Genomic DNA, 27,952 nt, shown 5'->3' on the forward strand with positions numbered 1-27,952 from the left:
AACGCCTGTGCTAAGAATCTCATTGGGGAGAGACTCGCTGCTCTTGTGCCCAAAAGATAAAAACACTGGATGTCCACCATGGCTGGACCTTGAAAAATAATCTTCACAGGTCATACTTACTGGGCCCTTGAGCTTCAAAATACAGTGCCATCAGCATCGTCCATCCCTGAGCCACGGATGTGCCCAGGGAGACACAGAGGGAGGGAGCATGTTGCCCGAGTCCCACGGGAGCGAGGGCAGACCTGGACTTCAGCCCATAGTCTGGCCCCAGGTGCGTGTGCAGGTGCGTGTGTGCAGGTGTGTGTGCAGGTGTGTGTGTGCAGGTGTGTGTGCAGGTGCGTGTGCAGGTGCGTGTGCAGGTGTGTGTGCAGGTGCGTGTGCAGGTGCATGTGCGTGTGCAGGTGTGTGTGTGTGCAGGTGCGTGTGCGTGTGCAGGTGCGTGTGCAGGTGTGTGTGCAGGTGTGTGTGCAGGTGCATGTGCAGGTGCGTGTGCAGGTGCGTGTGCAGGTGCAGGCACATGTGTGCACATATGTGATTATGGGGATGCACAATGAAGGGTCGTTCCAGGCAGAGGAGAGGAGGCAGCAGCTGCTGCTGCTCTATGAACTGACAGAGAGGCGTCAACGTGGCTGAAGCACAGTCACTGGGGGCTGGAACCAACCTGGAGAACACGCAGGGGCCAGGCAGGCAGGGCCTTGAAGGTCCCATTAAGCGTTTCCGCCTTTCTCCTAAGATCATGGAGGAGCAGGGGAGAGGTGTGCTCAGATTTGCATATATATTTTACAAAATCCCTGGGCTGGTCATGGATGAGGGCCTGGAGGGAGGTGGCCCTGAGGCTGATCGGGAGGAGATGCTGAGAGAAGATGGTGGCTTGGGGTAGAGTGACGGCTTGTCACGTACCTGTCTGCACCTCTGTTCCTACATTTGACAAGTTAAAGGAGTGTATCAGGAGGAGGCACCAGCTGAGCCAAGGCCTGAAAGCAGGGCCCGGCACCAGCGTGTATCTGGGACACTCGTCAAGGTGGGTGGAGCCTAAGGCCGTAGAGAGTGGGCAGGAGGTTGTGGGGAGCAAGGCGAGGTGCCTGCTTGTACTTTGGTGTTACAGCCACGCCTTTCGAAAGTGGGAGGCAGCAGGAGGCGGCCACGACATTGCCCAGGTGACAGTGATGGAGCCTGGGGGCGTGGCCAGGAGATGAGGAGGAGGAGAAACACCTGCAGAGGGAGAACCTCCAGGACTCGCAGGTGGAGGATGAGAGGAAAGAGGAAGTCAAAAATGACCCAGAGATGTGGGGCCAGAGAGGACGGGGCACACCCGGCAGCCTCGGTGCGCAGGCTCGGGGCAGCCTGGGCCAGAAAGCAGGACAAAATCTCGGGCCAACCCCCCTCCTCCCCGCACACCGCACCCCTGCACCCCCGAAGGAGTGGTTTCCACCAAGCTGCCCCGCTTTATCTGCTTACCAAACCCGAGGCCACAGGTGGCTCTCTGCATGGCTTATTAATAACTCTTACACACAAGCTCCTGGGGCGGCCGGGGAAGCCTGTCCCCCAGGGCACACGCTGGCAGCCTGCTCCGCCTCCGGATGCCCGCCAGGCTGTCTGAGCGGCCCCAGGGAAGGCGCGCTCCCTTCCCCGCTCCTTGAAGGAAGCCCATGGCTCCCCTCGGCCAGGGAGGCTGCGGGGCTCAGCTCAGTTGGGGGGCAGGAGAAGACAAGGACATGGGCCTTCAGACACCATCGCCCAGGAAACTAGGGCCCCGAGGGGCGGGCACGCTGGCTCCAGGTGGTTTGGCGAGTTGGATGCAGAGCTGGGGCCAGGATCCTGGTTTCCCCGCCTCCTGCGGCGGGAGTCTTCCCGCTGGCTGTGCTCCCGGTTGTGAAATCGCTGTTATGCCCGCCACATGCGGAGGCCACAGCGTGGGACCCACTCTGTCTTGCACCGCACTGTGCCTCTTCCCGCGGGCAGGGAGCCAGAGGCACACAGACCCCACCGTCTTGACCTAGATTTTGGGTTTCCCGACGGGGCCCCTGTTTGCCAGTGGGGTGCATGGAGGCGGGCTCTTGGGTGACCTAGTAATACAGGTGCCCCCCTCCACCAGGCGGGCGGGCAGCCTGGGCACAGGGACAGCTGTTTACCCCTCCGTCATCGGAGACAGGGGTTAGACAGCAGCCACAGCCGCGATGCACGCCGCGCCCATGGGAACACGGGGCAGCCAGCCGCCGCCCTGGAGACGCCAAGAGACAGACAGACCGACGGACAGGCAGGCAGGCGGGCCCACAGCCGCCCCGCGAGGGGCCGGGAGCGCCGCTGTCCAGCGAGCGGCGAGCCCGCAGGGCGCCCCCTGGAGGGCAGCGGGAGAGGGCCCGGCCGCGAGCGAGGGGGCACGGGGAGGCGCCGGGAGCGGCCAAACCGACACCGCGGCGGCGCCGGGCGGACGCAGGGCCTCGCCGAGGGCCGGAGGGACGCGCAGGCGGGCACTCGCTGGGAGAGCGGCGCAGGCTCGAGCGCCTCCCCGGCGGAGGCGGCCCACCCCGGGCCGCAGCACGGGAGGGGCGGGGGCGCAGGGGGCGGGAGGCGCCGTCGGGGCCCTCCCCTCGCCCCGCCCCCCGGTCAGCGCCCTTGGCCGCGGGCGCGTTGTTGGTTTCGGGTTGTCAGGCAGCGGCAGCACCGGTGAGGCTGCGGGGGACCCGGGGACGGTGGGGGCGCGGCTCGGCCATGCCCGCGGTCGCGGCCTGAGCCCCTCCATCCCCGCAAGCATGAAGGACGGCGGGGACTCCAAGGACCAGCAGCTCACGGTGAGACGCCCGTCGAGGGCCCCATCTGTGGCCCAGACTCAGATTCCACCCCCGACAGACAGAGCGGTCCTTTCCCCCCGGACCCCGCACCCCCCAAAAGGACCCTCGGGACCAGAGAATGCGACTGTCCGAGAACTTTCCCCAAGCCCCGGAGTCAGGGAGGAGGGCTTCCTGCTGAGCTGAAGCCAGCCCAGCCCCGCCCCTCCCTCTACACCAGCGGTTCTCAGCCTGGGCTGCACATTAGAATCACCTGGGAATCTTTTTTAAATCCTGATTTCTGGGCCTCATCCTCGGGAAATTCCGTTTCTTTGTTACTAATGCTGAGGCCCCACCCCATAACAAAGAAACAGAATTTCCCGAGGATGAGGCCCGGAAATCAGGATTTTAAAAAGATTCCCAGGTGATTCTAATGTGCAGCCAAGGTTGAGAACCACTGTTCTACACCTTCCCACCAGGGACCCCCAGCCCCAAAGCCTGCCCCATGGGTCTCTGGGACAAGACTGCTGCCCCATCCGGAAACAGGGCAGGCTTGGCCCTCCTCCTAGAAGAGGAAGGAGGGAGCCAGGGGGTACCCCAACCCAGTGGAGTCGGGAATTTAAAGGAGCTGGGGATCACAGGTAGACAGACTAGAGCCTCCAGGTGCCAGGGGAGCTGGCATGGGGCTGGGGTGGCTGGTGGTTGGGTTGCAATGAAGATGCTGTCCAAGTGAGGACTAAATGGTCCAGAGGATGCTGGGAGCCGCTGAGAGGGCCCGGAGCCAGCCCTGGGGTCCGGGCAGATGAAGAGGTGTGAGTGGGGGGTGGGGTTCAGGTAGAGACTGAGGGCAGACTCCTGATTCTCAGTGGTGCTGGGTCAGAGTAATGGGGGGAAGGCTCAGTGACCCCAAAGAGAAGGGTCTCTTTGAAAGCAGCTTGATTGGCATGTGTGGTGTGCCCCGCACCGCAGGGCGGGAGGGTCCTCCCCTCCCAGCAGCGGAGTTTGACTGAGGCGTCCATCAGAGGCTGAGCGTGGAGTTATACCCACACACCTGGCAGGCATTTCCCCTTGATCAGCAGAAACACACGGGCCTCCGTTCCTTTTTTTTTTTTTAATTCTTAGTTTTCTTTTTTGTTAATCCTCACCTGAGGATATTTTTCCATCGATTTTTAGAGAGAGTAGAATGGAGGGGGAGAGACAGAGAGAAACATCGATGTGAGAGAGACACAAAGATTAGTTGCCTCTTGCACCCACCCTGACCAGGCCTGCAACTGAGGTTTGTACCCTTGACCGGAATTGAACCCAGGACCCCTCAGTCCGAGGGCCGATGTTCTATCCACTGAGCCAAACCGGCTAGGCACGCCCCCATTCTTTGGGCAAGGCTCATGCAGAGAGAAGACCCACCGTCTCCCAGTAGCTAGAGAAGAGAGAGCGTAGGGGCCCCGTAGCACTGTTCTTGGGTAGGAATGTGGACCCAGGTTGAGGAGGGGAAGTTCCCCCGCCCCCGTCCTGCTGTGCTCAGTGCTGTCCCTGTGGTTGCAGTTCCTTATTCACAGGCACACACAGCCTACTCCAGTGCCAGGGGCTCCAAGTTCAAAGCACAAGGGAGCTGCCGCTGCTTAACTGGGCATGTGACTGATGCAGCCCGGAAGAGCAGGCAGCGCTCTGCCACGGGCATCACCCTGAGCCATGGGCTTCTGGGGAAATGCACAGACTCAGCCCCAGCCCCCATTCTCTGCACCTCCTGCCCTGACCCAGGTGGTTGTCCTGAACCACTGAGTTTTCGGTAAGACCAAGGAGGCCTGAGATGGCTGGACAGAGGAGAAGCCCTGGGCTTGCCCTAGCGGAATCCCCGGTCCTCTCATCCTTCTCTCTGGGGCCCAGCATAGCCCTTTTCATCTCATCTCAGGGGTCTGGCCTTCCCTCCCAGGTGGCGCTCCGGGTTCGGCCCATCAGCGTGGCGGAACTGGAGGAAGGAGCCACCCTCATCGCCCATAAAGTGGACGAGCAGGTACGAGGGGCTGTGGCTGGGAACTGCAGGCCAGGGCACAGGTCTGTTCCTACCTCATGGGGGCAGGTACCTGCTCACCTGGTAGAGACGGGAAGGCCCCTGTGACTTGCTGCACCGTCCTTCTTCTGCCCACTGAACTCTTGGCTAACACTGAATTGGCGACATCAAGGAAACAGGCTTCTTTTTCCAGGAAGCCTTCCTAGGTTGATCCAAGGAGAGCTGAACGCTTCCCTAGCCTGGGTGGGTCCTGATCCCTAGTCCAGTTCTAAAACTTCCACTTCCATGTGCCCATGACATGACTTTCCCATTTTAATATGTCTGCTACGCATAGAGCACGCATTTACATGGTCTAGACTAGAGCGAAAGCCCGCCTCCAGAGTATTCATGTTTTGCAAAGTCCTGGGATGTCTGTTTGCTCTCTTGATCCTCATGTCACCATGAGGAGGTGAGCAGGGCAAGTCCCACCTCTGTTTACACAGGAGGCAATCAGTATTTATCAAGTACCCACAACACGCTGGTGACAGTGCCATGGTGAAGAGAAAAGACCCTGTCCTCCCTTCGTTACCTTAGAGTCCAGTGAGGGCGGACAAGACATTAATCACAGCGTTGCATCACAAACAGATGGGGGTTAGCGGCCCACAGGGCCTACAAAGAAATGCATAGTAAGTAGGAGGGGACATGGCCTAGTCCCGCAGGTCAGGGAGAAACCGTGCCTGGACTGAAACAGGAGGGATGAAGAAGAGTCATTAGGACTGTGCCATAGGGAGAAATCTCAACCACGGGGACTGGCATGAGCAAAGGCCCAGTGGTGAGAGAGACTGTGATGGGCTTGGGTAACTGAGAAAAAACTGCCCATTGCTGGTTTGGCTCAGTGGATAGAGTGTCGGCCTGTGGACTGAAGGGTCCCGGGTTCGATTCCAGTCAAGGGTACATGCCCAGGTTTCGGGCCTGATGCCCAGTAGGGAGCATGCAGGAGGTAGCTGATCAATGATTCTCTCTCATCATTGATGTTTCTATCTCTCTCTCCCTCTCCCTTCCTCTCTGAAATCAATATATATATATAAAGAAAAAACTGATGTGGCTCAAGCAGGAGAGAGATGCAGAGAGCGGGCTGGAGGTGTGAGCTGAGGCTGGAGATGTGGGCAGGGCCAGCCCACACACTCTGTAGGTCATGGCCAGGATGTGTGCTTGGGGAAGCAGTTGAGGACTCAGGTGCTGGGGTAGGAATGGGCACAGTGGTACGGGCACCAGCAGCAGGTTTGGGCCTAGGTAGGAGCATCTCGGTGGCATGGCCTATGGGGATCCAAGAATGATCACTTGCCTCTGCTCAGTGGCCGCTGCACTTGTCCTGAGTGCCCGTGCTCGCCAGGGCAGCGGGATGTGCTGCTGGGTCAGGGAAGTTGGGGTGGCATGATGCCATGCAGAGCAAGGCACAAGTGGGTATGTGCTGATCCTGGGCGTGGCAGGCTAGACTCAGGATTCCCAAGGGCCATGGGAAGCAAACTGGGGGTGGACGGCTCAGCCCGCAATGCCTGCCTGCCGCTGGGCTCCCTGAGGGGGGTGCCCATCCAGCCAACTCCTTCAGCCAGACCGTGGAGCTGTGGGCATGCGGAGCTGGGTGGTCCCAGCCTCCTGGCTTCTCCTCCTCTGTCCCCTCTTTCAAGGAGCAGCCTTCCTCAGAGGCCTCGGGGAAAGCAGGGTGGCCGGGAAGATCCCTTCTAAACTGGTTCGGGCAGCAGGAGCGGGAGGAACGTGCGGAACAGTCACGTAGGGGAGTCCTGCCATTGGCCGGCTGGGCGGCCCCGGGCGGGCTGCTTCCAAGACCCCCAGTTGCCTCTTTTGTAAGTGGGGACAGTGACCAGGATGCCTCCTCCAGGGGCTCTGTGGGCTGATGGACAAGCAGTGCTTCCCAGTGCCTGGCGCACAGTAGGAGTCTAATGGGTGTGCTACCGCCTCTAGTAGAGACGGAGAGTCCCCGGGGCTGCGGAGGGGCAGTGCGCGGAGCCAGAGAACACGGGAGGAGGAACGGCCTTCCAGACTAGGCCACTCCCTGTTTGTCCAACTTGTCCCCGAGGGTATCGGGTCCTCAGCTGGGACAATGACAGCTCTCTCTCGGCTGCTCCTGGCTTCCGGCCGGCACGGGGGCTGATAGATATGAACTGATGCTGATGGAAACGCTCCGGTCTGGGCACAGCCCATTGTGTGCCCACACACGGCAGACACTGGCTCCTTTCTGTCCCTGCCCGTGGAGCGGGGGTCCGGCCTGATCCGGCCAAGCTGCGCCTCTGAGAAGGGCCCGGGCTGGGCGTTCCCTCCCCGGCTGCTCCTTTGTCAGCGGGAGGGGTGTCTGAGCAGCGTGGGCTCGGGGCTCTCAGCACGGACTCTGGGCCCTGCAGGGACGAGAGGCCTCTGGTCCTGAGCTCCTTTTGTCCCCACTGGGTTCAAAGATGCGCTGCCTGGCCTGCTGTTGGAGATTAGCCACAGCCAGCGGCAGGCTGGGCGCCTCCAGGAAGCCCCGCCGCCCCCCACTAGCTCCATTCCTCTGACAGCAAGGCCCTGGCGAGCAGGAGGCCAAGACAGGCTTCCCCTTGCCTGCCACTCCCACCAGCCCCACCCTGGGCCTCTGTCCCTTTCCAGCTGGTCTGTGGCCCTGGCCCAGAGGGAGGCTTGGGTGCAGGCTTGGGCAGCCTTGGTCATGGGCCAGGTGGCTGGTCGTAGCTCTGTCCCCTCCTCTGAAGTCTGGAGCCCGCGGGCTGCTGGGGTGAGTCTGGGGTGGGGGGTGTCTTAGCGCAGCCTTTCTTAGAGTTAGGCCTTGTTCTCCTGGAGACATGAGAGATTTCAGCAGCGAGGCTGTGCAGGGCCTCTCACAGGACAAGCCCTCTGGGGACAAGAGGCCGGATGCTGGGGAAGTGGGAGTTAGGGTTCGGATTTGTGAAAGGGGTTCAGGGACCTCGGCAGGTCCTGGAGCCCCCGTGCAGTTCGGGACAGGAGCCACAGTGCCTTCTTTAGCCGCCTGCGGGGCCAATGTGTGTAAGAGCTTTCCCCCGCGCCGGGCACATAGTGGGGTTACAGATGTTAGTCTCTTTAAGGGCTGAAACGGGATGGTTTGGGCTCCACCTCTTGCCTTCCCATTGCCTGTGCCAGAGCTCTCAGGCCAGGGGTCCCCCCATGGTCACCGCCACACGTCTGTGTTCCTAGAAGAGTGTGGTAGCCCGGCCGGCATGGCTCAGTGGTTGAGTGTTGACCTATGAACCAGGAGGTCACAGTTCAACTCCCGGTCAGGGCACATGCCCGGGTTGCGGGCTAGATCCCCAGTGTAGGGCGTGCAGGAGGCAGCCAATCAATGATTCTCTCTCATCACTGATGTTTCTATCTCTCTCTCCCTTCCTCTCTGAAACCAACAACAACAGAGCGTGGTAGGAGCTCGGTCTGCTAGTAGCATCAGGGGCAGGACTAGACCCTGACACCAGACCCTTCAGGGATGCCACTGATGACCACAAAGTGGGGGGTGGGCGGCCTGAGAGGTCGGGGGCCCAGGGCTTCCAGGGTGGAAGCAGAAACTCCACACCAGCCCCCTTCCCCTCCATCTCCCCCACCCCCACACAAAGCCCACAGCCTGCGGACCCCTCCCTCCCAGCTCTTAACCTACAGAATTTAAGTCACCTGACAATATGGGTCATCCCATAATTAGCCTTTATCTGCTCAAAGCCCAACTGTCACCCCCTGTGCTCCTGGGGTCCTGTCTGAGGAGCCAGACGAGGGCCCTCGAGTCCTGGCGGGGCCTCCGTTTCCTCCTCGGAAGCTGGGATAGTAACCTGCTCCGCCGGCCCAGCAGAGGGCTCGGAGAGGATTAGGGGAGGTCTTGTAAGCCACACAATTGGGAGGCTGTTGTGAAAGATAAATAAAGTATCAGGTGACAGATGGCAAGTGTCGGGGGATGGGGTGCTGGGAGGGGCAGCCTATTCTCCCCCTTTCCCGCTGGGCTCCCTCCACACCCACCATCTGGATGCTTCCCGTCCCTGTTGCCCCCCAGAACTGAGCCTGGTGGTGAGTGATTGGGGGAGAATAGGAGGGTTCTTCGCCCTGCCCCTTAGCCCTCACCTCCCCTTAACCCTCACCCCCCTAAGCCCTCACCCCCCATCTCCCCAGCCCCTCCCAGCCCCAGGCAACCACTGACCTACTTCCCATTTCCGTAGATTCGCTATTTTGGACATTTCACATCAATGGAAGCACAGTGTGTGCTGTCTTCATGTCTGGTTCCTATCACTGAGCGTAATGTTTTCAAGGCTCATCCACATGGTAGCACATGTCAGAACGTCATTCCTTCTTTTTTAACATTTTTTTTATTGATTTCAGAGAGGAAGGGAGAGGGAGAGAGATAGAAACATCAATGATGAGAATCATTGGCTGCCTCCTGCATGTGCCACACTGGGGATCGAGCCCACAACCCTGGGCACCAGGCCTGATTGGGAATCAACCATGACTTCCTGGTTCATAGGTCGATGCTCAACCACTGAGCCAGGCCGGCCAGGCAGCACTTGTTATTAAAATGACCTGTTCTCCTGAGACGGCAAGTGTCAGCGGCAGGAAAGCATACCTCTCCCCGACCTCCCTCAACGCCTGGTCCATAGGAGGTGCCCAGAAAGCATGTTCACCTGGGCCAATGCCTGTGCTGCCCTCTGTGGCTCGGCCCCAGCTCACCTGGCCACGGCACAAGGGCCCCTTTGTATGCCGAGGGGACAGGGAAGGGGTGATGCTCTGGAGGGGGGGCGCGGGCTGGGACCCAGACAGATGGAGACCCAGACAAAGCCCTCTTTAAGGGGATCCTGGCTACCCCGCTGACAATGCACTGATTCAGGAGCCTGCATATCAAAGGAACCAAATGCCCGGGGGCCATGAACTTGGCAGTGCCGGGAGGTCGTTTGGAGGTCATCAGTGGGATATGGGCATCAGTGAATGCCGCTCTCCCGCTCTCCCTCCCTGCACCAAAGCCCCTCCTGGGGGCACCCCTCAGGCCCTGCCTGTGTCCACGCTGGCACCGGAGAGGTGAGAACTGGTACAGCTGGTCAGGTTCCCGTGCGGCCGGCTGGGACCCGTGCCCGGCCCTTGTCGCTGGGTTTATCTTCAGTTGGGCTGAAACTTGATCAGGCTCCCGCTGCAGGTGTTAGGGCTGAGAAGGAACTGGATCCTGGACGAGGCTTAGGGGGCAGTAGGCAGAAGCCTGAGGAGGTGGCTGGACCAGGGGGGCACCCCGAGGGGCAGTGCAGCCTGGACGACCTGACCTTCGCTCAGCTCAGGATGACCCCTGACCCTTGGCGAGTTGTGGGGCCTGAGTCAGGGCCTCAGTCTTTCCTGCACAGCCCAGCCCATCTGGAAGTCCCTCCAGCTGGCTCACCTGAACCCCATCTGATGGGTGGGTGAGACTCCTGAGGCCGGGCCTCCTGGAGAGCTGCCTGCCCTCCTTCTTCCCCCTCCCCCCTCCCCCTCCCTCCTCTCTCCTCTCTCCTTCCTCCTCCCTCCTCCGTGGAGAATCCCAGAAGGAGGCCGTGCTGGGACCCCTGGCTCTTAGGCCAGTTTAGGTGCAGTCAGCCAGGTGCGCGCCTACGGCAGGAGGCCGGTGGTGAAGGGGGGCTGATGTTGGGGCGCACAGAGGATGCTGGGAGGGTCTGGTGGAGTCCCAAGGCTGTGGCCCTCCCAGGCCTGGGCCTCCTGCTTCCTCACCCCAGTCACTGAGCCACCAGTGGCTCTTTGCCCCACCCCTGGGTCTGCCAAGGGTGAGAGGGAGTGTGGGGGCTGAGGCAGGGTGCAGGGGTGAGGCAGGGGTGAGGCTGGGGTGCAAGGTCCTAGGTGCCTCACAGCTGCAGTGACATGAAGCGTCTGCATGTTTCGAGGCCCGGGTTCGAGTCCCGTTCCCCCACCGGCAAGTGTGTGAGCTTGGACAGGTCACTGCTCTGGGCCCGTCTCCTCCTCTGTGCAGTGGGAATGGCAGTGGCCTCACCGCCTGGCCCGTGTGGGACTAACGGGGTCGGTGCTCAAAACAGGTCCTGACAGAAATACCCACCTAATGAGCCCCAGCCCGTGTTACCGTTGCTCCTCCCCTGGGGACAAGCACGGGGCGTGGTGCAGGCAGAGGAAGGTGGTCTAGGACACGTGGCACTCTGGGCTCCTTTGGGCATCCAGGGCCAAGTGCCCAGATGGGACACACGGGCGCTGATGGGACGGGGCTGGGCCCGGGGCTCAGGGGCTGCCCAGCTCTGGGACCTCCTGCGGCCCTGACTGTGGTCCCCCAGCTTCTGGCCCCCCACCCCTGGCCCACACCCTGAGAGAGGAGGGGTGAGGTCAGTGCCAAGCATGTGGCCGGGACTCCGGTGACAGGGGCCTGCCCGGGGCCCTTTGCAGATGGTGGTTCTCATGGACCCGATGGAGGACCCCGATGACATCCTGCGGGCACACCGGTCCCGAGAGAAGTCCTACCTGTTCGACGTGGCCTTTGACTTCACTGCCACACAAGTGAGAGGGCTGGGCCTGGGGACACCCTCTGCCCCTCGAGTGAGGGACCCTCAGAGGGCCTGCCACCAGCCCTCAGCCTGCCCTCCACCGCTCGCTCCCTGACTCCCCCCTCCTGCGGCTCCGCGCGTGCAAGTGTGCGCTCGCCTGCCTGGCATGTGCACGGCCTCCCGCCTGGGCACACCCGGGTTGGTGTGCAGACTCCGCCCTCCACGGGGATCCCCACGGCACACCCGGCAGGTGGCCCCTGGGAGCTGGAGGGAGGCTCAGGAAGCCCATCAGGTGTGAGGAAGAGTCTCAGGGAAGCTGACACCCTCCCAGGGACCCCCGTCCTGCCCACCTGTTGGGCGTTCCCGGGAGCAGATGCAATGCGTCCCCGAGGCTGGGGGCCGGCCGCCAGCTGTGGGGGAGGCATCTCGGGTGTCCTGAGCGCTCTTTCAGGCGGGCGTCCCCCATGGGCTGAAAGGAGAGACACCCTCCACGCCCACCCCCACTTCTCTGGGGCCAAGGGACAGAAAGGCCGCTGTGGGGAGCAGCGGGAGGGTGCCCGTGGGCAGTGTGCCCCGCCCGTGCCCAGGCCCCTGGCGGCTGTCCTCTCCCTCCCCTGCAGGAGATGGTGTACCAGGCCACCACCAAGAGCCTCATCAAAGGCGTCATCTCAGGCTACAACGCCACTGTCTTTGCCTATGGCCCCACAGGTGAGGGGAGCCCACACCGTGGGGGGGACCGGATGCTGTCCCCCTTGAGGAGCAAGCCCCCTCGCCCTGTTTCAGAGAGCCCGTCGGGCCCCAGCTGGGGCAGGGCTCAAGGATGTAGCTGATCCACCCCCCTCGTAGGGCCCTCAGGCCCCAGCAGCCCCATCCCCAGACAGGACGCCATCCTCCCCAATCCTACCCCCCTGCCAGCTGGGGGTCCCAGCTTTGAGGACACACCTGGGTTGGCCAGGACACCCTGCCCGGCAAGGTGGCACTTACGACCCACCCCGCTCACCCACCACCGTGCTGTGCCCAGGCTGTGGGAAGACCTACACCATGCTGGGCACAGACCACGAGCCAGGCATCTATGCCCGGACCCTCGATGACCTCTTCCGTGCCATCGAGGAGACCAGCAATGACATGGAATATGAGGTGTCCATGTCCTACCTGGAGGTGAGCCTCCCCGCAGCCGGCTCAGTCAAGGGGCCCATGGGACAGGGCTGGACACCTGCCTGGGGCCACCACCTGGCAGTTTTGCGGGCTGCTCCCCACGGCAACTTTCCCGCACACGCTGTTGGCCCCGCTGTACAGAAGTGGGAGGCTCAGAGACATGAGGCAACTAGGCCAATGTCACACAGTGAAGAGAGGGAGCAAGGATTCAAACTCAGGAGCCCTGCTCACTGGCCCACACTCCCAAACAGCCTTCCGTGAGCTTGGGCTCGGCGCCTGCCCTCCATCCTTGGCGTCCATTTCTTTCTTTCTTTTTTAATCCTCACCAGAGGATATTTTTCCATTGATTTTTAGAGAGAGTGGAAGAGAGAGGGAGAGACAGAGAGAAACATCAATGTGAGAGAGAGACACATCGATTGGTTGCCTCCTGCACTCGCCCCAGCCAGGGCCCAGGCTGGGGAAGAGCCTGCAACCAAGGTACGTGCCCCCGACCGGAATTGAACCCGGGACCCATCGGTCTGCAGGCCAATGCTCTATCCACACCAGCGAGGGCCTCCGGGTCCATTTCTTAAGGCCGACCCTGTCTGCCCTGCCAGGCCACCTCCTGGCGCTCTTTGTACGTGGGGGCGGCTGAGGACTGTTCATACATGGACAGGCTTGAACCTGCCAGCCTTTGCTGCCTAGCCCCAGCACCCAGCGCCCCCTATGGGAGGGCCACCACCCACAGGGCGGGGGCAGCGGGAGTGGGAGCCTGCAGAGGCCAGATGCGGCGAGAGAGCCAGTGGGCTGGCCTCCATCTGGCTCCCGGCCGAGAAGCTCCCTTCAGGAGCTGATCATCTCCCGGGTGACAGCTCGGGCAGAGCAGATGCATCCCCGCCAGCAGCTCTCCCACCAGCACGGCGTGGACTCCTGGGTGTGGGGGTCGGGAGAGTGGTGGAAGGGTTGCTTAGCAACAAGCAGGGCAGGCCAGCAGTCAGGTCCCCATCCTCTGCCCAGTGCCCAGCCTGCCCACAAAGGGGGTCCCTCTCTCCTTGGCTCTGGTGGCTCGATGTTTCCAGTGGATGCTGAAGCCCCCCACCCCCCACCCCCCACGCCATAGAAAGAAAGGGGCCTGTGAGCTCCTGCTCCTGCTCGCTCAGGAGGGATGGGGAGCCTGGGCTTCAGTCTCCCACAAATACCTGTCACCCCCCCTGTCCCTTCAGATCTACAATGAGATGATCCGGGACCTGCTGAACCCCGCCCTGGGCTACTTGGAGCTGAGGGAGGACTCCAAAGGGGTGATCCAGGTGGCGGGCATCACCGAGGTCTCCACCATCAATGCCAAAGAGGCGAGTCTAATGCAGCCAGCAGGGCAGGGGGGCAAGCAGTGACCCCTGAGGGGCAGGAGGGGCGGAGGGCTGACCAGACAACCAGCCTGCTCGTGTGCACACAGCCCCTGCCCTCCACAGGCCCCTCCACACACAGAGGCCAGCCCACCTCCTCCTGGTCCTTTCCCCGGTGTGTGGCGGCGCCCCCACTGGTCCCCAAGAGTGGCCTCCCTCCTGCCCGCCCAGATCATGCAGCTGCTGACGAAGGGGAACCGGCAGAGGACCCAGGAGCCCACGGCCGCCAACCGGGCGTCCTCCCGCTCCCACGCGGTGCTGCAGGTGTCCGTGCGCCAGCGCAGCCGGGTCAAGAACATCCTGCAGGAGGTGCGGCAGGGCCGCCTGTTCATGATCGACCTGGCCGGCTCCGAGCGTGCATCCCAGGTGAGGGAGCTCCCCGGAGGCTGGGGGGGGGGGGGGGGCGGGGGCACATGGGGGGCAGGAGGAGGGGATGCGGCCTCCCAGATGAGGTTAGCTCCCCCAGGACTGGGGAGAATGTGTTTTGGGGGGGGGTGTGGGGGGGGGGCAGAGGGCAAGGGTGCCAGCCTCCCAGTTCAGACGAAAGGAAAGGAGAGAAACCCACCCTCCAACACACACACACACACACACACACACACACACACACACACACACTTACGTATGTATGTCCTGGAGCCTGGGGTGTCCTCTAGGGCCCTGTGCCTATGGTTTTCCTGGCTCTGAGCTGCGGCCACCACCTCCCTCCACCTCATTCTCAGCACAGCACCAGGCTGTGCAGGGGGGATGCCTGGGGGAGACAGTGGGTGGCTCTCTCAGCCCCGCCCGAGCGAGGAGCCAGCCGTCATTCCCCCACTCTCACTCAGAGGCCTCCTCCTCTCCCCTTGGAGCATGCCCTCGGGAAGGGCCAGGGCAAGGCCTGGTTGGTCATCTCCACATTTCAGAGCCCTGGGGGAGAGGGAGAGGCTCATAACCCAGGATCCCAAGGCGTTGGGGTGATGCCCGTCCCCTGCCCCGTAAGGCCACAGCTCCTCCCCCCTCCGCTCGCCCCCAGACACAGAACCGTGGGCAGCGCATGAAAGAGGGGGCCCACATCAACCGCTCCCTCCTGGCCCTGGGCAACTGCATCAACGCCCTGAGCGACCGGAGCAGCAACAAGTACATCAACTACCGCGACAGCAAGCTCACCCGGCTCCTGAAGGTACGGGCGCTGGCCCGGCCCAGGCGCTGGGCACCAGGGGAGGCGCCAGGTTTAGCCAGTGACACACAGGGTGCCCAGCCACGGTGGAATTTCACATAGACAACAAATTGCATTTTTTTAGTATAAGTATGTCCCACATAGGGCATTTGTATTTTATCTGGCGACTCTCACCAAATTCAGTCTTCATGCGACGATCCCCATTCCTCACTCCGGCCAAAATCGCAGTGCCATCTGCCGTCGGGAAAGGAGGGGCCTGGGCAGCCAGAGTGGAGGAGAGAGGAGGGAGGGCCCCACGGGGAGAGGGAGGGGAAGTCTGGACTGAGGGGGACCATGTGGGGCTCAGCACCAGGACGAGAGAGAGAGAGAGAGAGAGAGAGAGAGAGAGAGAGAGAGAGAGAGAGAGAGAGGCAGGCACTGCAGGGGAACCTGGGCAGCCTGGCTGACCACAGGACCTCCTCCCTAACCCTCCTCGCATCTAGGACTCCCTGGGCGGGAACAGCCGCACCGTGATGATCGCCCACATCAGCCCCGCGAGCAGCGCCTTCGAGGAGTCCCGGAACACCCTGACCTATGCTGGCCGGGCCAAGAACATCAAGACCAGGGTGAGGGCCCCACTGAGCCCCTGGAATGATCCCAGACCCTGCCACCCCTCCCGAGCTCCCTGGAACCAGCCACCATCGCACTGGCCCCATTTCCCCTCAAATGTTACCCCCCAGGCCCTCTCCCTGCACCTCCAACACCTGCATGCTTGCCCCCCAGGCTCCCCTCCTTCCTGTTCAAGGTCTGAGCTCCCCTGGCCCAGCCCCTCCCTCTTCCCCTTTGCACCTTCAGATGCTCATTCAGACGGTGACGTTTCAAAGCACCTCATCATAACAGCCACACGCGCTGCGCCCTTTGCCATTCGTCTCACATGCTCCCCACGTGAGGCCAGAGTCATCAGTCACGTTTCACAGTTTAGGAAAATGAGGCAGAAGGAAGGGAGGGGACTCCCCCGCCGGGCAGTGATGGCACTGAGACTGTCCCGCTGTCTAGGAGGGAGTGGATACCATTTTCCAGCCACCGCTCCCTTCCAACCCTCAAGGAACTTAGCGGGGGAGGAGACACGTCCTTGACAGTGTCGATAGCTCAGAATATTATTAACAGCAGGCCAAGGATGCCAACAGGTGGCGGGCTGGTGGGATTCCGCAGAGCTCTTTGGAGACTGTGAGCGAGAGGACATTCCAGAAGGGGGAGCAGCAGGAGTAGAGGTTCCCAAAGCAGGAAGGAGATGGTGTCTGGTGGGATGGGGAGAGCTGGATGGCTTCTCAACTATCATAGCATGTTCACGACAAAGCAGCGAGTCTAAAGGCAATCCAGACAGCCCTGCTGGTGGGGCTCAGTGACCTCTGAACCAGGAGGTCACGGTTCGATTCCCGGTCAGGGCACATACATGCCCGGGTTGCAGGCTCAGTCCCCAGTAGGGGGCCATGCAGGAGGCAGCGGATCCATGACTCTCATCATTGATGTTTCTCTCTCTCTCCCTCTCCCTTCCTCTCTGAAATCAATGAAAATAATTTTTTTTTTAAATAAAAAAGAAAGAAAAGGGAAATGCAGACAGACAGTGGTGGGCCGTCACCACAGGTGAAGGAACGAGGGCAACCCCCAGGCAGTAGGGAGCCAGTGAAGGCTCAGCAGGGGAAGCAGCATTTTGGGGGCCGGCTCTCTCAGAGGCATGTAGTGTGAGAGGCTGTGGGGTGGGAGGCAAGGCCACTGCTGTCACCCAGGAGCACTGGGGGTGGGAGAGAGAGAGAAAGGAGGACCCGCAGGCAGGCCCCGGCCCCTGGGGTGACTGTACCTGCTCTGCCCCGCCCCACCCTCCCCGCAGGTGAAGCAGAACCTGCTCAGCGTCTCCTACCACATCGCCCAGTACACCAGCATCATCGCGGACCTGCGGGGAGAGATCCAGCGGCTCAAGTGCAAGATTGATGAGCAGGGAGGGCGAGGCCAGGCCCGGAGACGGCTGGAGCGGGGTGACATTCGCCACATCCAAGGTGTGTATGTGTCGGCGGCGGGGTGGGCTGTCTGTGTTAGTGGGAGCCCGTCTCCCTCAGCCCTTGCAGGCTGTCTCAGATAGCTCTGGGGTCAGACTGGCTGGGTAGCCGTGCTAGTCACTCCACCGCTCTGAGCCTTCGCAGTAAAGTGGAATCGTGATCTCTGAAGATTAGGGGGGATCACACAAGTGAGGGACACAGGAGCATTTAGCTGCGTAGGACCTCACCCTCCACGCCGCAGTGAAGGGCTGCAAGGCCAAGCCCGGCATCACCAGAAGGGGCACAGCCTACATTCTCTTGTAGATTTAAGTTTGCCATGATGGTTTGCCAGCTGGTGGCAGTAACCTGTCTAAGGGGCACTTTTTAAAAATTGATTTCAGAGAGGAAGGGAGAGGGAGACAGATAGAAACATCCATGGTGAGAGCGAATCATTGATGGGCTGCCTCCTGCACGCCCCCTACTGGGGATTGAGCCCACAACCCAGGCATGTGCCCTGACCAGGAGTCAAACCCTGACCTCCTGGTTCATAGGTCGATGCTCAGCCACTGAGCCACGCCGGTTGGGCTAAAGGGCACCTTTTAATAGCTGACACAAAGGTGCTGTAAGAGCTAGCGGAAGCCTGGTTCATACAGAGGGGCTGGGGGTCACCTTTGGGCCACAGCCTGAAGACTCAGTGCAGTGCGGAAGGAGGTAGCCATCCAGGAGGTCGTTCTAGAGGCGGTGGCTGGACAGAAAGTGGTTTGGGAAGAAAGGGCAGGGAGAGCCCCAGAGGGGCCTGGACTTGCCTGGCCCGAAGCCTCTCTCCTCACTGAGCTCCCCACACCCATCCATGGGCAGCTGAGGTCCAGCAGCACCGCGGGCAGGAGGAGCAGGCCGACATGGGGCAGCTGCGGGAGCAGCTCATCGGAGCTTTCCAGGAGCAGATGGACGTGCGGCGGCGCCTGCTGGAGCTGGAGAACCACGCCATGGAGGTGCAGATCGACACCTCCCGCCACCTGCTCACCATCGCCGGGTAAGCACCCCCGCACGCGCGCCCCCAGACCCTCCCGTCCCACCCCTGGGCCCGGGACAGCGGGGCTCGGAGCTGTAGGGGCTCACTGTGCCCTGTTCCCCATGGCCCGGATCCACGTCTCCCCGCGGGGATGGGGCGGTGGCAGCTGGGAGCAGGAGAAGTCACGCAGGGCGCTCAAATGGCGGGAGGAGCAGCGGAAGGAATCCTACACCAAGGACGACAGCGAGAAGGACTCGGACCCGGGCGAGGACCCGCCCGACATCGTGGAACCGCCGGAGGTGGCCGCCGCCCGGGAGAGCATCGCCGCCCTGGTGGGCGAGCAGAAGAAGCTGCGCAAGCAGAAGGTGCCCAGGGTTTGGGGGGCGGGGAGAACGGGTTCAAGGGGGAGATGGAGGACTGGGGGGGGGGGGGGAGGTGGTGGAGGGAGACCCTGGGACCTCGCTAAGTTCCTCAGTGCCCTCTCTGCCCCTCGAGCTCCTCGCCTGTAGAGTGCAGGAGTCACCGTGCAGCCCGGTGGGTGGTGGTGGTGATGAAACAAGTGCATTCACCGAGGATTCCAAAAATGGCAGCGAACATTTAATCAGGGCTCCCCGATGACGGCTCTTTGCCTTCTGTTCTGGAGAACACCCCAACCAGGGGCTTTCAGGGCCCGTGAGCCCTGGGGGCACCAGATGGGCTGCGTGGAGGGGTAGTTTGTGGCCGGAGCAGCCAGAGGTGGCACAGAGGCGCCACGTGGGAGCAGCCCCTGGTTGCGATATGGCGTCGAGGGCGGGGCCTCGGAAGGGAGCCCCCCGGGAGGGAGTCCGGGGACAGAAGGGGCGAGGACAGGCCGGGCCAGAGGGGGCGGCCCTTGCCTGCTGCCGGCGCTGACCCCGGCCGCCCCCAGCTGGCCCTGGAGCAGCGCTGCCGGGAGCTGAGCGCGCGGGGCCGCCGCCTGGAGGAGACGCTGCCCGGGCGCATCGGCTCCGAGGAGCAGCGCGAGGTGCTCAGTCTGCTGTGCCGCGTGCACGAGCTGGAGGTGGAGAACACGGCCATGCAGTCGCACGCGCTGCTCCGCGAGGGCGCGCTCCGCCACCGCCGCGAGGCCCTGCGCCGCCTGGAGCAGCACCGCGCCCTCTGCGATGAGATCATCCAGGGCCAGCGGCAGATCATGGACGGTAGGTGCCGCCTCTGAGCCGCGCACGCCCCGTCCGCGGGGCGAAGGGTCCAAAGACACGCCTGAGCCCTGCCCTTCCTCCCTCCGCCGGTAGATTACAACCTGGCCGTCCCCCAGCACCTGGAGGAGCTCTATGAGGTGTACCTGCGGGAGCTGGAGGAGGGCAGCCTGGAGCGGGCCACCATCATGGACCGCGTGGCCTCCAGGGCCCTGCAGGTGGGCGCCTGGCATGTTCTGGGGGAGGGGCCGATGCCCAAGGCAATGGCGGGGGACCAGGCTGGCTGACACCCCAGGAAGCTGCCCCCCTTTCCTTATCCCACCCAAAGCCTTGCCACTGGGGATGCCCAACAGCCACAGACAGAGCACTGCCCTCGGGGGCTCCCAGCCCAAATTCCAGCCCTGGTCTTCTGTGCTGCTGTCTGGTCCAAGGCCATGTCTTCTGACTGTCCATCCTGCCCCCCTCCCCAGGACAGCTCCTTGCCCAAAATTGTCCCAGCAGGAACCATGCTGACCCCCGAGGCCGACCTGGAGAGCGTGAAGACGCTGAGCTCTGAAGCCCAGCGCCTGCAGCACAGCATCCTCCCTCCCCTCAGCACGGAGAGGTGAGCCCGGGACACATCCCAGCAGCCCTGCCTGCCAGCCACCGCGGGATACCGCCCAGAGCGGGGCTGCTTCCGGGAGATGGGACAGGAGCCACGGGGAGGAGGTGGCGCAGGTCTGGAGCGAGGGCTCCCGGGTTCTCTCTCCCTTCACGCAAACAGCTCTCCCCTGGCACGGGGGTGGGCCCTCTGTGGGACCAGCTTGGTCATCAGATGCCCATCCTCTTCTGCCAACCTCAGTGAAGCCAACCACGTGTTCAAGACCAGTCCCCGGGCCTGGCAGGTGAAAAGCTCCTCTGTGCCCACCCCACCCCCCATCCAGATCGGCCACCTGGTGACCCAGGAGGTGAGCACTGAGCACCGAGCACCCTCGGCCGGTGGGGCACAAGGGCGGACGCCCAGCGGTTGGGATGGAGCCTTCCCAAAGCGGCCGCCACCCCTGAGGCCCCGCTGTCTCTGCTGAGTGGGGCGTGGGGTCTCTGCTGGGTTCAACGCCTTTGTCCTCCCGACCACCTTGTCTGCAGGCCCCCACTCAGGACAGCCTGGTCAGCCTGAGCAGCCGCATCAACTCCTCCCCCGACAGCAGCGAGAACCTGTCGGAGATCCCCTTGTCCCACAAAGGTGTGCCTCCCGCTGAGCCTGGCATCACCTCCACTGCTCAGCTCGCCCAGCTGAGCGCCCTGGCCCGCCCTCTGCTCGGCTGAAGCTGCTGCCCATTCTAGGAAGGAGGCACCAATGACCCAGAGCCGTGGTCAGCAAACCGCGGCTCACGAGCCACATGCGGGTCTTTGGCCCCTTGAGTGTGGGTCTTCCACAAAATACCGCCACACTCAAGGGGCCAAAGAGCCACATGTGGCTTGCGAGCTGCAGTTTGCCAATCACTGCCCCAGAGGGTTACCCGCCAAGGACACACAGGGCCGGGGGCACAGTGAGAAGTCAGATGGGGAACATGTGGCCCTTGGGATCATGGCCCCCCTCCCACTCAGTAATAACTGCAAGTACAGATGGGATCCATGCCCCTTGCCATAGGCTAAGCCCATTGTCTCAGTTAATGCTTGCAATCACCCTGTGGGGTTCGTTTACCACTTCCAGTTTACAGATGAAAGCCAGACTCAGAAATGTACCCCAGGCTTCTTAAATGGCAAGCAAGTGGGGGTGCTGGGAGTGAAACCCAGACATTCTGGCTCCTACCCAGGCGGGGAGGGGGGGCGGGGGGTGTTGGAGGTGCAGGAGGGAGAGGAATACAAGGCCTTGATCCCGGGTGGGCGCTCCCGCTGTCCCGCTGCAGAGAGAAAGGAGATTCTGACGGGCACCAAGTGCATCTCCGTGAAGGCTGCCCGGAGGCGCTCGAGGGCCCTGGGAACCGAGGGGCGCCACCTGCTGGCACCGGCCATGGAGCGCAGCACCCTGTCCCTGCACTCGCTGAGCGAGGCGGACGATGCTCCGTCACCCGGCCCACTGGCCTGCAAGCGGCCTCCCAGCCCCACGCTGCAGCACGCTGCCAGCGAGGACAACCTGTCCAGCAGCACGGGCGAGGCCCCACCCCAGGCGGTCGGGCATCGAGGCGAAGGCCCTGGGCCCTGGCTGCGGGGCCAGAAGAAAGGCCTGGGCAAGAAACAGGAGGAGTCGCTGGAGGCAAAGAGGAGGAAGCGGAGGTCCCGGTCTTTTGAGGTCACCGGGCAAAGGGTGAGGCCAGGGGTGGGGTGTCTGGGCTCCTTCCTTGTGGGTGGGGGCCTGGGGGCTGGGTTCCTCCAGAGGCTCGGAGCATCTGCACCGCCCTCCAGGCCTCTGTCCCCAGGCTGGCCCATAGCTGGGAGCAGATCCCTGTAGCACAGTGGTTCTCAACCTGTGGGTCGTGACCTCTTTGGCGGTCGAACGACCCTTTCACAGGGGTTGCCTAAGACCATCCTGCATATCAGATATTTACATTACGATTCATAACAGTAGCAACATGACAGTTATGAAGTAGCAACGAAAATAGTTTTATGGTTGGGCCACAACATGAGGAACTGTATTTAAAGGGCCAGAAGGTTGAGAACCACGGCACATCCCCACAGCTCAGGCCTTACTGTTCTCCCACCAACACAGCTCTCCTGCCCCAAGACACACCTCCTGGGGCCCCGCCCCCTGGAGAGCATCTCAGACCACAGGATGCCAGTGTGCGGGCACCCAGCCCCTGGTATCCGGCATCTGGGAAAGGTCACGCTGCCTTTGTCCAAGGTCAAACTCCCTCCAAGGCAGAACACAGGTCGGTACCAGCGAGAAGGGCTGGGGAAGGGGAGCCCTTGGCCTGCCCAGAGAGGAGGCATGTTGAGCTGTCTGCCCCCATGGCCGCCCCTGGCTGGAAACAGGGTTCTTGCAGAATACTGTGCGTGGGGGGGACTGGCATCTTGGGGTTGTGCCCCCGGGGAGATCAAGACCACTGGGTGATGAGAGGGGGGAGGGGGAGGCATTCCTAACCCCTGCTTCTGGCCCTCCCCCTGTTTCAGGCCCCGGGGTTTCCTCCCCACTCGTTGCTCCCTCCAATCCGGCTGGTGTTTCCCGACGGGCTACCCGTGGGCCCCACCTGCCCCACGGCACAAGCACCCATGGCAAAGACGGACGCTTCCGGCATAACTGAGGGGCCCTGTCTGGAACCGGCCCTCCTGCCCCCAAGACTGAATGGGGTGTAGTGGGAAATGAGAGATGGAGGCTGGGCAGGTGGGGGTGACCCGGAGGCAGGAGCTCAGGATCTCAGAAGGCCGGGGCTCCCGAGACCCAGGAATTAGGAGGGTGTCCGCCCAACCCCTCCATGTGTGCAGTGCCACCGGGGAGGGAGGTGAGGCCAGGAGGCAGGCCAGGATGACAGGGCTCCACGGCCTCCAGCCTTGGACGGAACCCTGATGCCAAAACTCTGCACAGACCTGTGGCCAGACTCGGCCTGGGAAGTGGGGGGAGGGAGTTGTTGGGGGACAGGGCTCCTGGGCCCACACCTGGGGCAAGAGCCTCCTGGCTGGTGGGAAGGGCCAGCAGAGAGTTCTCATACGATGGGGGGAGGGAGGGAATGTGGTTTCCTTACTTGGCAGTGGCTTCCTTTTTAACAGTAAAGCCCCATTTGGGTCTTGACAGTTGTATTGGAAACTAGACCTTGTCGGAAACTGGGTGGCCACGGCTGATCTCCCCTGTCCCTCCCTGCCCCACGCCCCATCTCACCCCGGCTGGGGGCATGGCACCAACCTACAAACCTGGGGAAAGGGGGCTTCTGTAGACCCTGAGGCCCCTCCCAGGGGTCATGCCCCATCACACCTGCCCAGGCTTCCTCCCAGGAGAGGCCCAGACCACAGAAAGCCTCACAACCTAAATGAAATGGTTACGCCGGGAAGTCCGGGCTCAGAAATTGTCGAGCTAAAGCCCTCAGCCTCAAGTTGTGAAAACTGGGAATGGAGTCGCCCCTGTTCCCAGCTGACCCAGAGCCCTGACTATTCAGAAGCCCTGTTCCATGTGGGGGTGGGGAGCCCGGGAAAAGCTAATGAAACACAGGGCACCCCCTCTCTTGGGCTGATTTTTCCCAGGGTCTGGGTGGTTCAATCATCCCTCGCTTCTCTGAGCATCTGTTTATTCAACCAAAAGTATCAAGTCAGTTGTGGAATCAGCTGCTGAAACCAGGCATCTGGTCTACCACTCCTCACCTGGGCTCCATCCGACGTCACCAGCACCTGGTTATTCAGGGGGCAGTGTCGGCACCACCCCTTGCAGCGCCCCTGCCAGTCCCTCCGGCCATCGATGCCAGGCCTTTATTTCCCAGCCCCGAAGCGCCTGGGACGCCAGGTTCCCCGTCCCCGCCCCTTGGCTACTGGGGGGTCCGGATGAGGGTGTGGTAGACGGGCTTGACGATGAGGTGGAGGTGCAGCGCGTTCTCCACCAGGTACTCGGAGTTGCGCCGCTGCAGGTCCGCGTGCGCCAGGAAGTCGCCCGCCTCCTCGCTGCTCTGGTGGAAGCTGTAGGCGTGGCGCACCAGCAGGCGGCCGTGCAGGCGCGCCCCCACCAGCACCGTCTTCTGGAAGCTCACGCCCGCCGCGTCGCCGCCGCTGCTGGCGGGCGTGACCACCAGCCGCGGCCGGCCGTCCTCGGGGCGCGCGGCGGGCAGCGCGGTGCCCGGGGCGTCGGCGTAGACGGGCCGCAGGCTGACGGGCAGCCAGCGCGGCGAGAAGAGCACGTTCCACGTGACGCGGCGGCCCGCGTCGTGGCCGCTGGGGCCCAGCTGCGTCTGGAAGCTGGTGCTGCGGTCGTCGCGCGCTGGGTTGTGGATGACCCACGGGGCGCCCCAGGCGGGCGCGAGGTAGTTTCGGGGCAGGAAGGCGCTGCTGTTGACGTCGAAGAACTTGGCGTAGTGCAGGGGCGAGGCGGCGTGGAACTGGTAGGCCTGCAGCAGCAGGTCGGCCACCGCGGGGCCGTGGCGCGCCAGGGCGGCCGAGCGCGCCTGCAGCTGGAACAGCTGCGCCGGCGGGATCATCGGGTAGCGGATGGCGCGCAGGGCCCGCTCCGCCACCGCGAGGGGCGGCCGCGCGCGGCCCAGCCACGCCTCCAGCGCGTGGAACAGCTCCAGCTCGTCCTGCAGCACCAGGTCCGAGCGCGGCAGGAGCTGGGCCAGCAGCTCGGGGCTCACGGCGCCCCACTCGGCGCTCCCCGCCACCGCCGACAGGTTCCAGGCCAGGAACTGCAGGCAGCTCTGGCGCAGCGCCTCGTCCCCGGTGCTCGCCGCGTAGTGGTACCAGCCCACCGCCGGGCCCGCGCCGCCCGCCAGGTGCGCGCGCATGTAGTCGGCCACGCCCCGCTGCAGGGCGGCCACGCCGTACCTGGCGGCCAGCCGGTGCAAGGGGATGGCCTGGGCCAGCTGCACCACCAGGTCGCCGCAGTAGAGGTACCTGCGGAGAGTGCGGACATGGGGAGGGGTCGGAGCGGGGCCAGCGGGGCCTGGCCTGAGGTGGAGAGCTCCGTGATCAGAGGCACAAAGCGAGCGGTGGGTCCCGAGGCTTCCTTCCTTTCCTCACACCCATTCCGCTCCCCAGCCTCCTCTCTCCATTTCTCGTGGGGACACGTGAATAGCATGTGTTTATTGAGCACCTACTAGCTGCCGAGCTCTATGCTCCATTGTGGGTGCCGATCCGCGGTCCTATCAGCTATTTGCTAAGAGTGGACACGTCCTTTAACTGCACTCACCACTCAACCTTCTGTCAAACTTCCAGCAAAGGGAGGAATAACATACACCCCTCGGGGTTATTGTGACCGTTCGGGAGTGAGCAATACTTGCTGCAGAGCAGGTGGTCACACAGGTTCATTCCATTCCTGTTCTCACTCAGTCTCTCTCCACCTGCCGCCAGCCCCCTGCTCGCCCTGCCTGCCCATCCCCACTGGCACACACCCAGTGGCCCCAACACCCACGTCTCCCCTCTCCCAGCATTTCAGCTCTGCCTGTTGCCGCTGGGAAGAAAGGAGGTTTCCCAGGCTTCCTCGTAGTGAGGGTGGCCATGTGACTAATTCTAGCCAGTGAGATGCAGGTTGGGATGGTGGGGAAGGCTGGTTAAGTAGGACCACCTGGGGGAGCGGAGGGCAGACCTTTTGCCCTTCTGTGTTACCCCTTTTCCTGTTGCCTGGGTCTTGGACATGATGGCTGGGATCCTGGCAGCCATCTTGTCTAAGCCATTAACACAGGGTCACTTCCTCAGACTAGAGTGTGAGTGGCACCCCTTGTGCTGTGCGTTGGCAGGGGCAGGACGGGGAGAGAGCTGGCTAGCTTTTTCAGCTCCCTCACCATGTGGGGGTTCCAAACCTGGCTAGACAGCAAACCATATGAAGGCTTTAAAAAATTTTTTTAAATGATGGCTGAACCCCAGACCTGAAGCCAACGATCCAGGCGGAGCCCAGGAACCCGTAGTTTTCAAAAGCTCTCCTGGCAGGTTTGGAAACAGCTCTGAGGCCCTTTGGCAACTGACATCAAACCACTGAGCTTGCGGGCAGGGGCAGGGGGTCACGCTGCATTCGCAGGAAAGAGGGCAGAAGGAGGAGGGATGCAGGAAGTAGTGGCATCCTCCTCCCAATGACATCCGGGAGATGGCCCAAAGGGGCCAGGGCTTCCAGGACTCTGTGAGTGGGGGAGCCTGGAGCTTGGGAAAGGATGAAGTCCCCCCGAAATCCGTCCCCTCCCCACCTGATGAACTTGTCGAAGACAGCGGCGCAGTCCCCGGGCTCCTGCAGCAGCACCTCGCTCTGGTTGCTCAGCAGCTCCCGGAACCGCTGGCTGTGCAGGCCCAGCAGCAGGCGGTGGGCGTGGAAGACGCGGACCTCGTCGGTGCCCGCAGCCTGCACCCGCAGCACCACGTCGCTGGCGTTGCCCTGCCGCAGGAGCTCCTGCAGGCGCTGGAGCAGCACCTGGGAGTGGTTGATGGAGGTGCCCGCGGCCTCGCCCCCGACATCGGCTCTCTGGGCTGCAGCAGGAAGGAACACAGCGCAGTCTGAGAAGGCACCTGGGCCTGGGATCATGGCCCGGGTAAGCAGCGGGACCGCCTGGAGATGCGTGTGCCTGAGTGTGGGAGAGGGCGGTGGGCCTGGGGAGGCTGTGCGCACACTTGTCTGTGCCACGAGGTGCGTGGGCTCCTGTGCGTGCACATAGCACATCCTGGTGGGAAAAGTCTCGAACCTGGCCCTGAGCAGACCCTGAGGAGATGCTCTTTGAAAGGAGGTGGATTCCTGGCAGAGGAGGAGAGAGGGCAGGAACCAGTGGGAGACAGACGCCCAGAACGGATCTCCGTGATGCCAGACCCCTAGGCAAGGGTTGAGGAAGCCCTCACTTCCTGAGGAGTTATCAGAAGTGATACACTCACCCACACATATTTATTGAGCACCTACTATGTGTCAGACACTCTCTGGGGAGCTTGGAATATGGCTGTGATCAAAACAAGCCAAGTCCTTCGCACAGAGTTCACAGTAAGTACACAGGCCAGCGCTCTAGTTTTCCATTGTGGTAAACAAGGGAGGTGAGCGTCGTGGGGGTGGGGCTGCTTTAGCTCCAGGAGCCAACTGGAGGAGGAGCATGGAGGCTGAGAGCCAGCCCGCTGAAAAGGATGGGCTTGGAGTGCTGGGAGCCAGAGGGCCAGGGGGCTGGAGGCGGTGGCAGGGCTGGAGCAGAGCGTGAGCCAAGGCACGGCGGGTGCTATTTCCAGGCCCAGTTGCCCCCTTGGTCCCCCTCTGTGAGACAGAGTCCATGCCCAGGGGCTGGCCTGTCGGGGACCAGAGACAGTGCAGAGGCTGAGCCGGTGCTGGCGTGCTGGCGTGGGACTCTCGCGGTACCAGCGGGTGGGGGCTGGCACCCCCCTTCCGGGCTGGGCCCTCCTGTCGTGTTTCCAGGGACGCCATGAGGGTCAGATGGGGACATGCACTCATTGACAGGAAACTCGGCAACAGATAATGCTGCCAGCAGCTTCCCCAAGCCGAGAGGGGGGTGAGGGGCCTTCCAGGGAGGCAAGGAGGGCATCCGACTGCAGTAGATGGGCACCTGCCCTCCCTCTCCACCCCCGCCCCCCAACAGGCCCGCAGCTCGTGTGAAATCGGAAGGAAGGCTCACAGGAGAGCAGTGTGTAAGGAAGGGGAGACAGAGGGAGAACGGGAGGTGACAAAGGAGTGGGTTCGTTTCCCAGCCCCGCCTCCCAAGCTGTCACTTTGAAGGACTTGAATGCTGATGGCATCCCATTGGCCTCTGACTGGGCCAGCTGCCTGGGACAATGGGCATGGAAGGGTCTACTTGTGTTCGCACCCCGCCCACCGGCCAGCCCCTCCTCCCCTCTGAGGCAGGCTGTCCTCCCCCCAGACTGAAGGACTCTGTGCTCCTCCTGGTGGGCTGGACCCCACCCCCTCCTGCCACCGTGTAGCTAGGGCCGGAAGGTCCTGCCCCTCGTCCCTGTCCCCCACTCCGCCCCACCCACTGCCCACTCACCTGCACGCGTGGCCAGGCCCACCAAGGCCAGGATGGCCCAGACGGTGCCCCAGGGCCCACGCTTGGCGCGGCCCAGCCTCAGCATCTTTGTGCCCCTCCCCCACGTGCACTGGAGGGACAGCGAAGCCAGACCACTCCTCTCACACCCCTCCTCCTTATATAGGACTGAGTACAAGGGGATGGCACCCCCTTCCGGACCAGCCTCCCTCCCCCA

The 27,952-nt window shown here is 62.7% G+C and overlaps 2 protein-coding genes across 2 annotated transcripts; one reads left to right on the forward strand and one right to left on the reverse strand.

The window, feature by feature from the left end:
- The first annotated feature begins 2,712 nt into the window (after window positions 1-2,712).
- KIF19 (kinesin family member 19) lies at window positions 2,713-22,828 on the forward strand. Its single transcript, XM_070394018.1, has 20 exons — window positions 2,713-2,792; window positions 4,699-4,779; window positions 11,179-11,289; window positions 11,897-11,984; window positions 12,298-12,434; window positions 13,634-13,759; window positions 13,985-14,179; window positions 14,826-14,972; window positions 15,452-15,574; window positions 16,837-17,002; window positions 17,840-18,014; window positions 18,160-18,358; window positions 18,901-19,171; window positions 19,265-19,386; window positions 19,639-19,772; window positions 20,010-20,115; window positions 20,294-20,390; window positions 21,058-21,455; window positions 21,858-22,017; window positions 22,259-22,828. The coding sequence occupies exons 1-20, from the start codon at window positions 2,754-2,756 to the stop codon at window positions 22,387-22,389; spliced, it is 3,006 nt and encodes a 1,001-aa protein (XP_070250119.1). The 5' UTR covers window positions 2,713-2,753; the 3' UTR covers window positions 22,390-22,828.
- Window positions 22,829-22,958: 130 nt separating this feature from the next.
- BTBD17 (BTB domain containing 17) lies at window positions 22,959-27,847 on the reverse strand. The gene is made up of 3 exons (XM_070394019.1): window positions 27,739-27,847; window positions 25,957-26,233; window positions 22,959-24,673 (listed from the first exon to the last, which is right to left on the reverse strand). The coding sequence occupies exons 1-3, from the start codon at window positions 27,821-27,823 to the stop codon at window positions 23,599-23,601; spliced, it is 1,437 nt and encodes a 478-aa protein (XP_070250120.1). The 5' UTR covers window positions 27,824-27,847; the 3' UTR covers window positions 22,959-23,598.
- Between the last annotated feature and the right edge of the window lie 105 nt (window positions 27,848-27,952).

Source organism: Myotis yumanensis, unplaced genomic scaffold, assembly GCF_028538775.1.
Source record: "Myotis yumanensis isolate MYYU_CA2020_CCGP unplaced genomic scaffold, mMyoYum1.0.hap1 SCAF_16, whole genome shotgun sequence".
Lineage (NCBI taxonomy): Eukaryota > Metazoa > Chordata > Mammalia > Chiroptera > Vespertilionidae > Myotis > Myotis yumanensis.

Bases quoted from the DNA above. Each gene is read 5' to 3' on its own strand.
- KIF19 (XM_070394018.1), top strand. From the start codon at position 2,754: ATGAAGGACGGCGGGGACTCCAAGGACCAGCAGCTCACG. The intron at 2,793-4,698 runs GTGAGACGCCCG...CTTCCCTCCCAG, and splicing joins CCAAGGACCAGCAGCTCACG to GTGGCGCTCCGGGTTCGGCC. The intron at 12,435-13,633 runs GTGAGCCTCCCC...CTGTCCCTTCAG, and splicing joins TGTCCATGTCCTACCTGGAG to ATCTACAATGAGATGATCCG.
- BTBD17 (XM_070394019.1), bottom strand. From the start codon at position 27,823: ATGCTGAGGCTGGGCCGCGCCAAGCGTGGGCCCTGGGGCACCGTCTGG. The intron at 26,234-27,738 runs GTGAGTGGGCAG...TTCCTGCTGCAG, and splicing joins GGGCCTGGCCACGCGTGCAG to CCCAGAGAGCCGATGTCGGG. The intron at 24,674-25,956 runs GTGGGGAGGGGA...CACTCTCCGCAG, and splicing joins GTCTTCGACAAGTTCATCAG to GTACCTCTACTGCGGCGACC.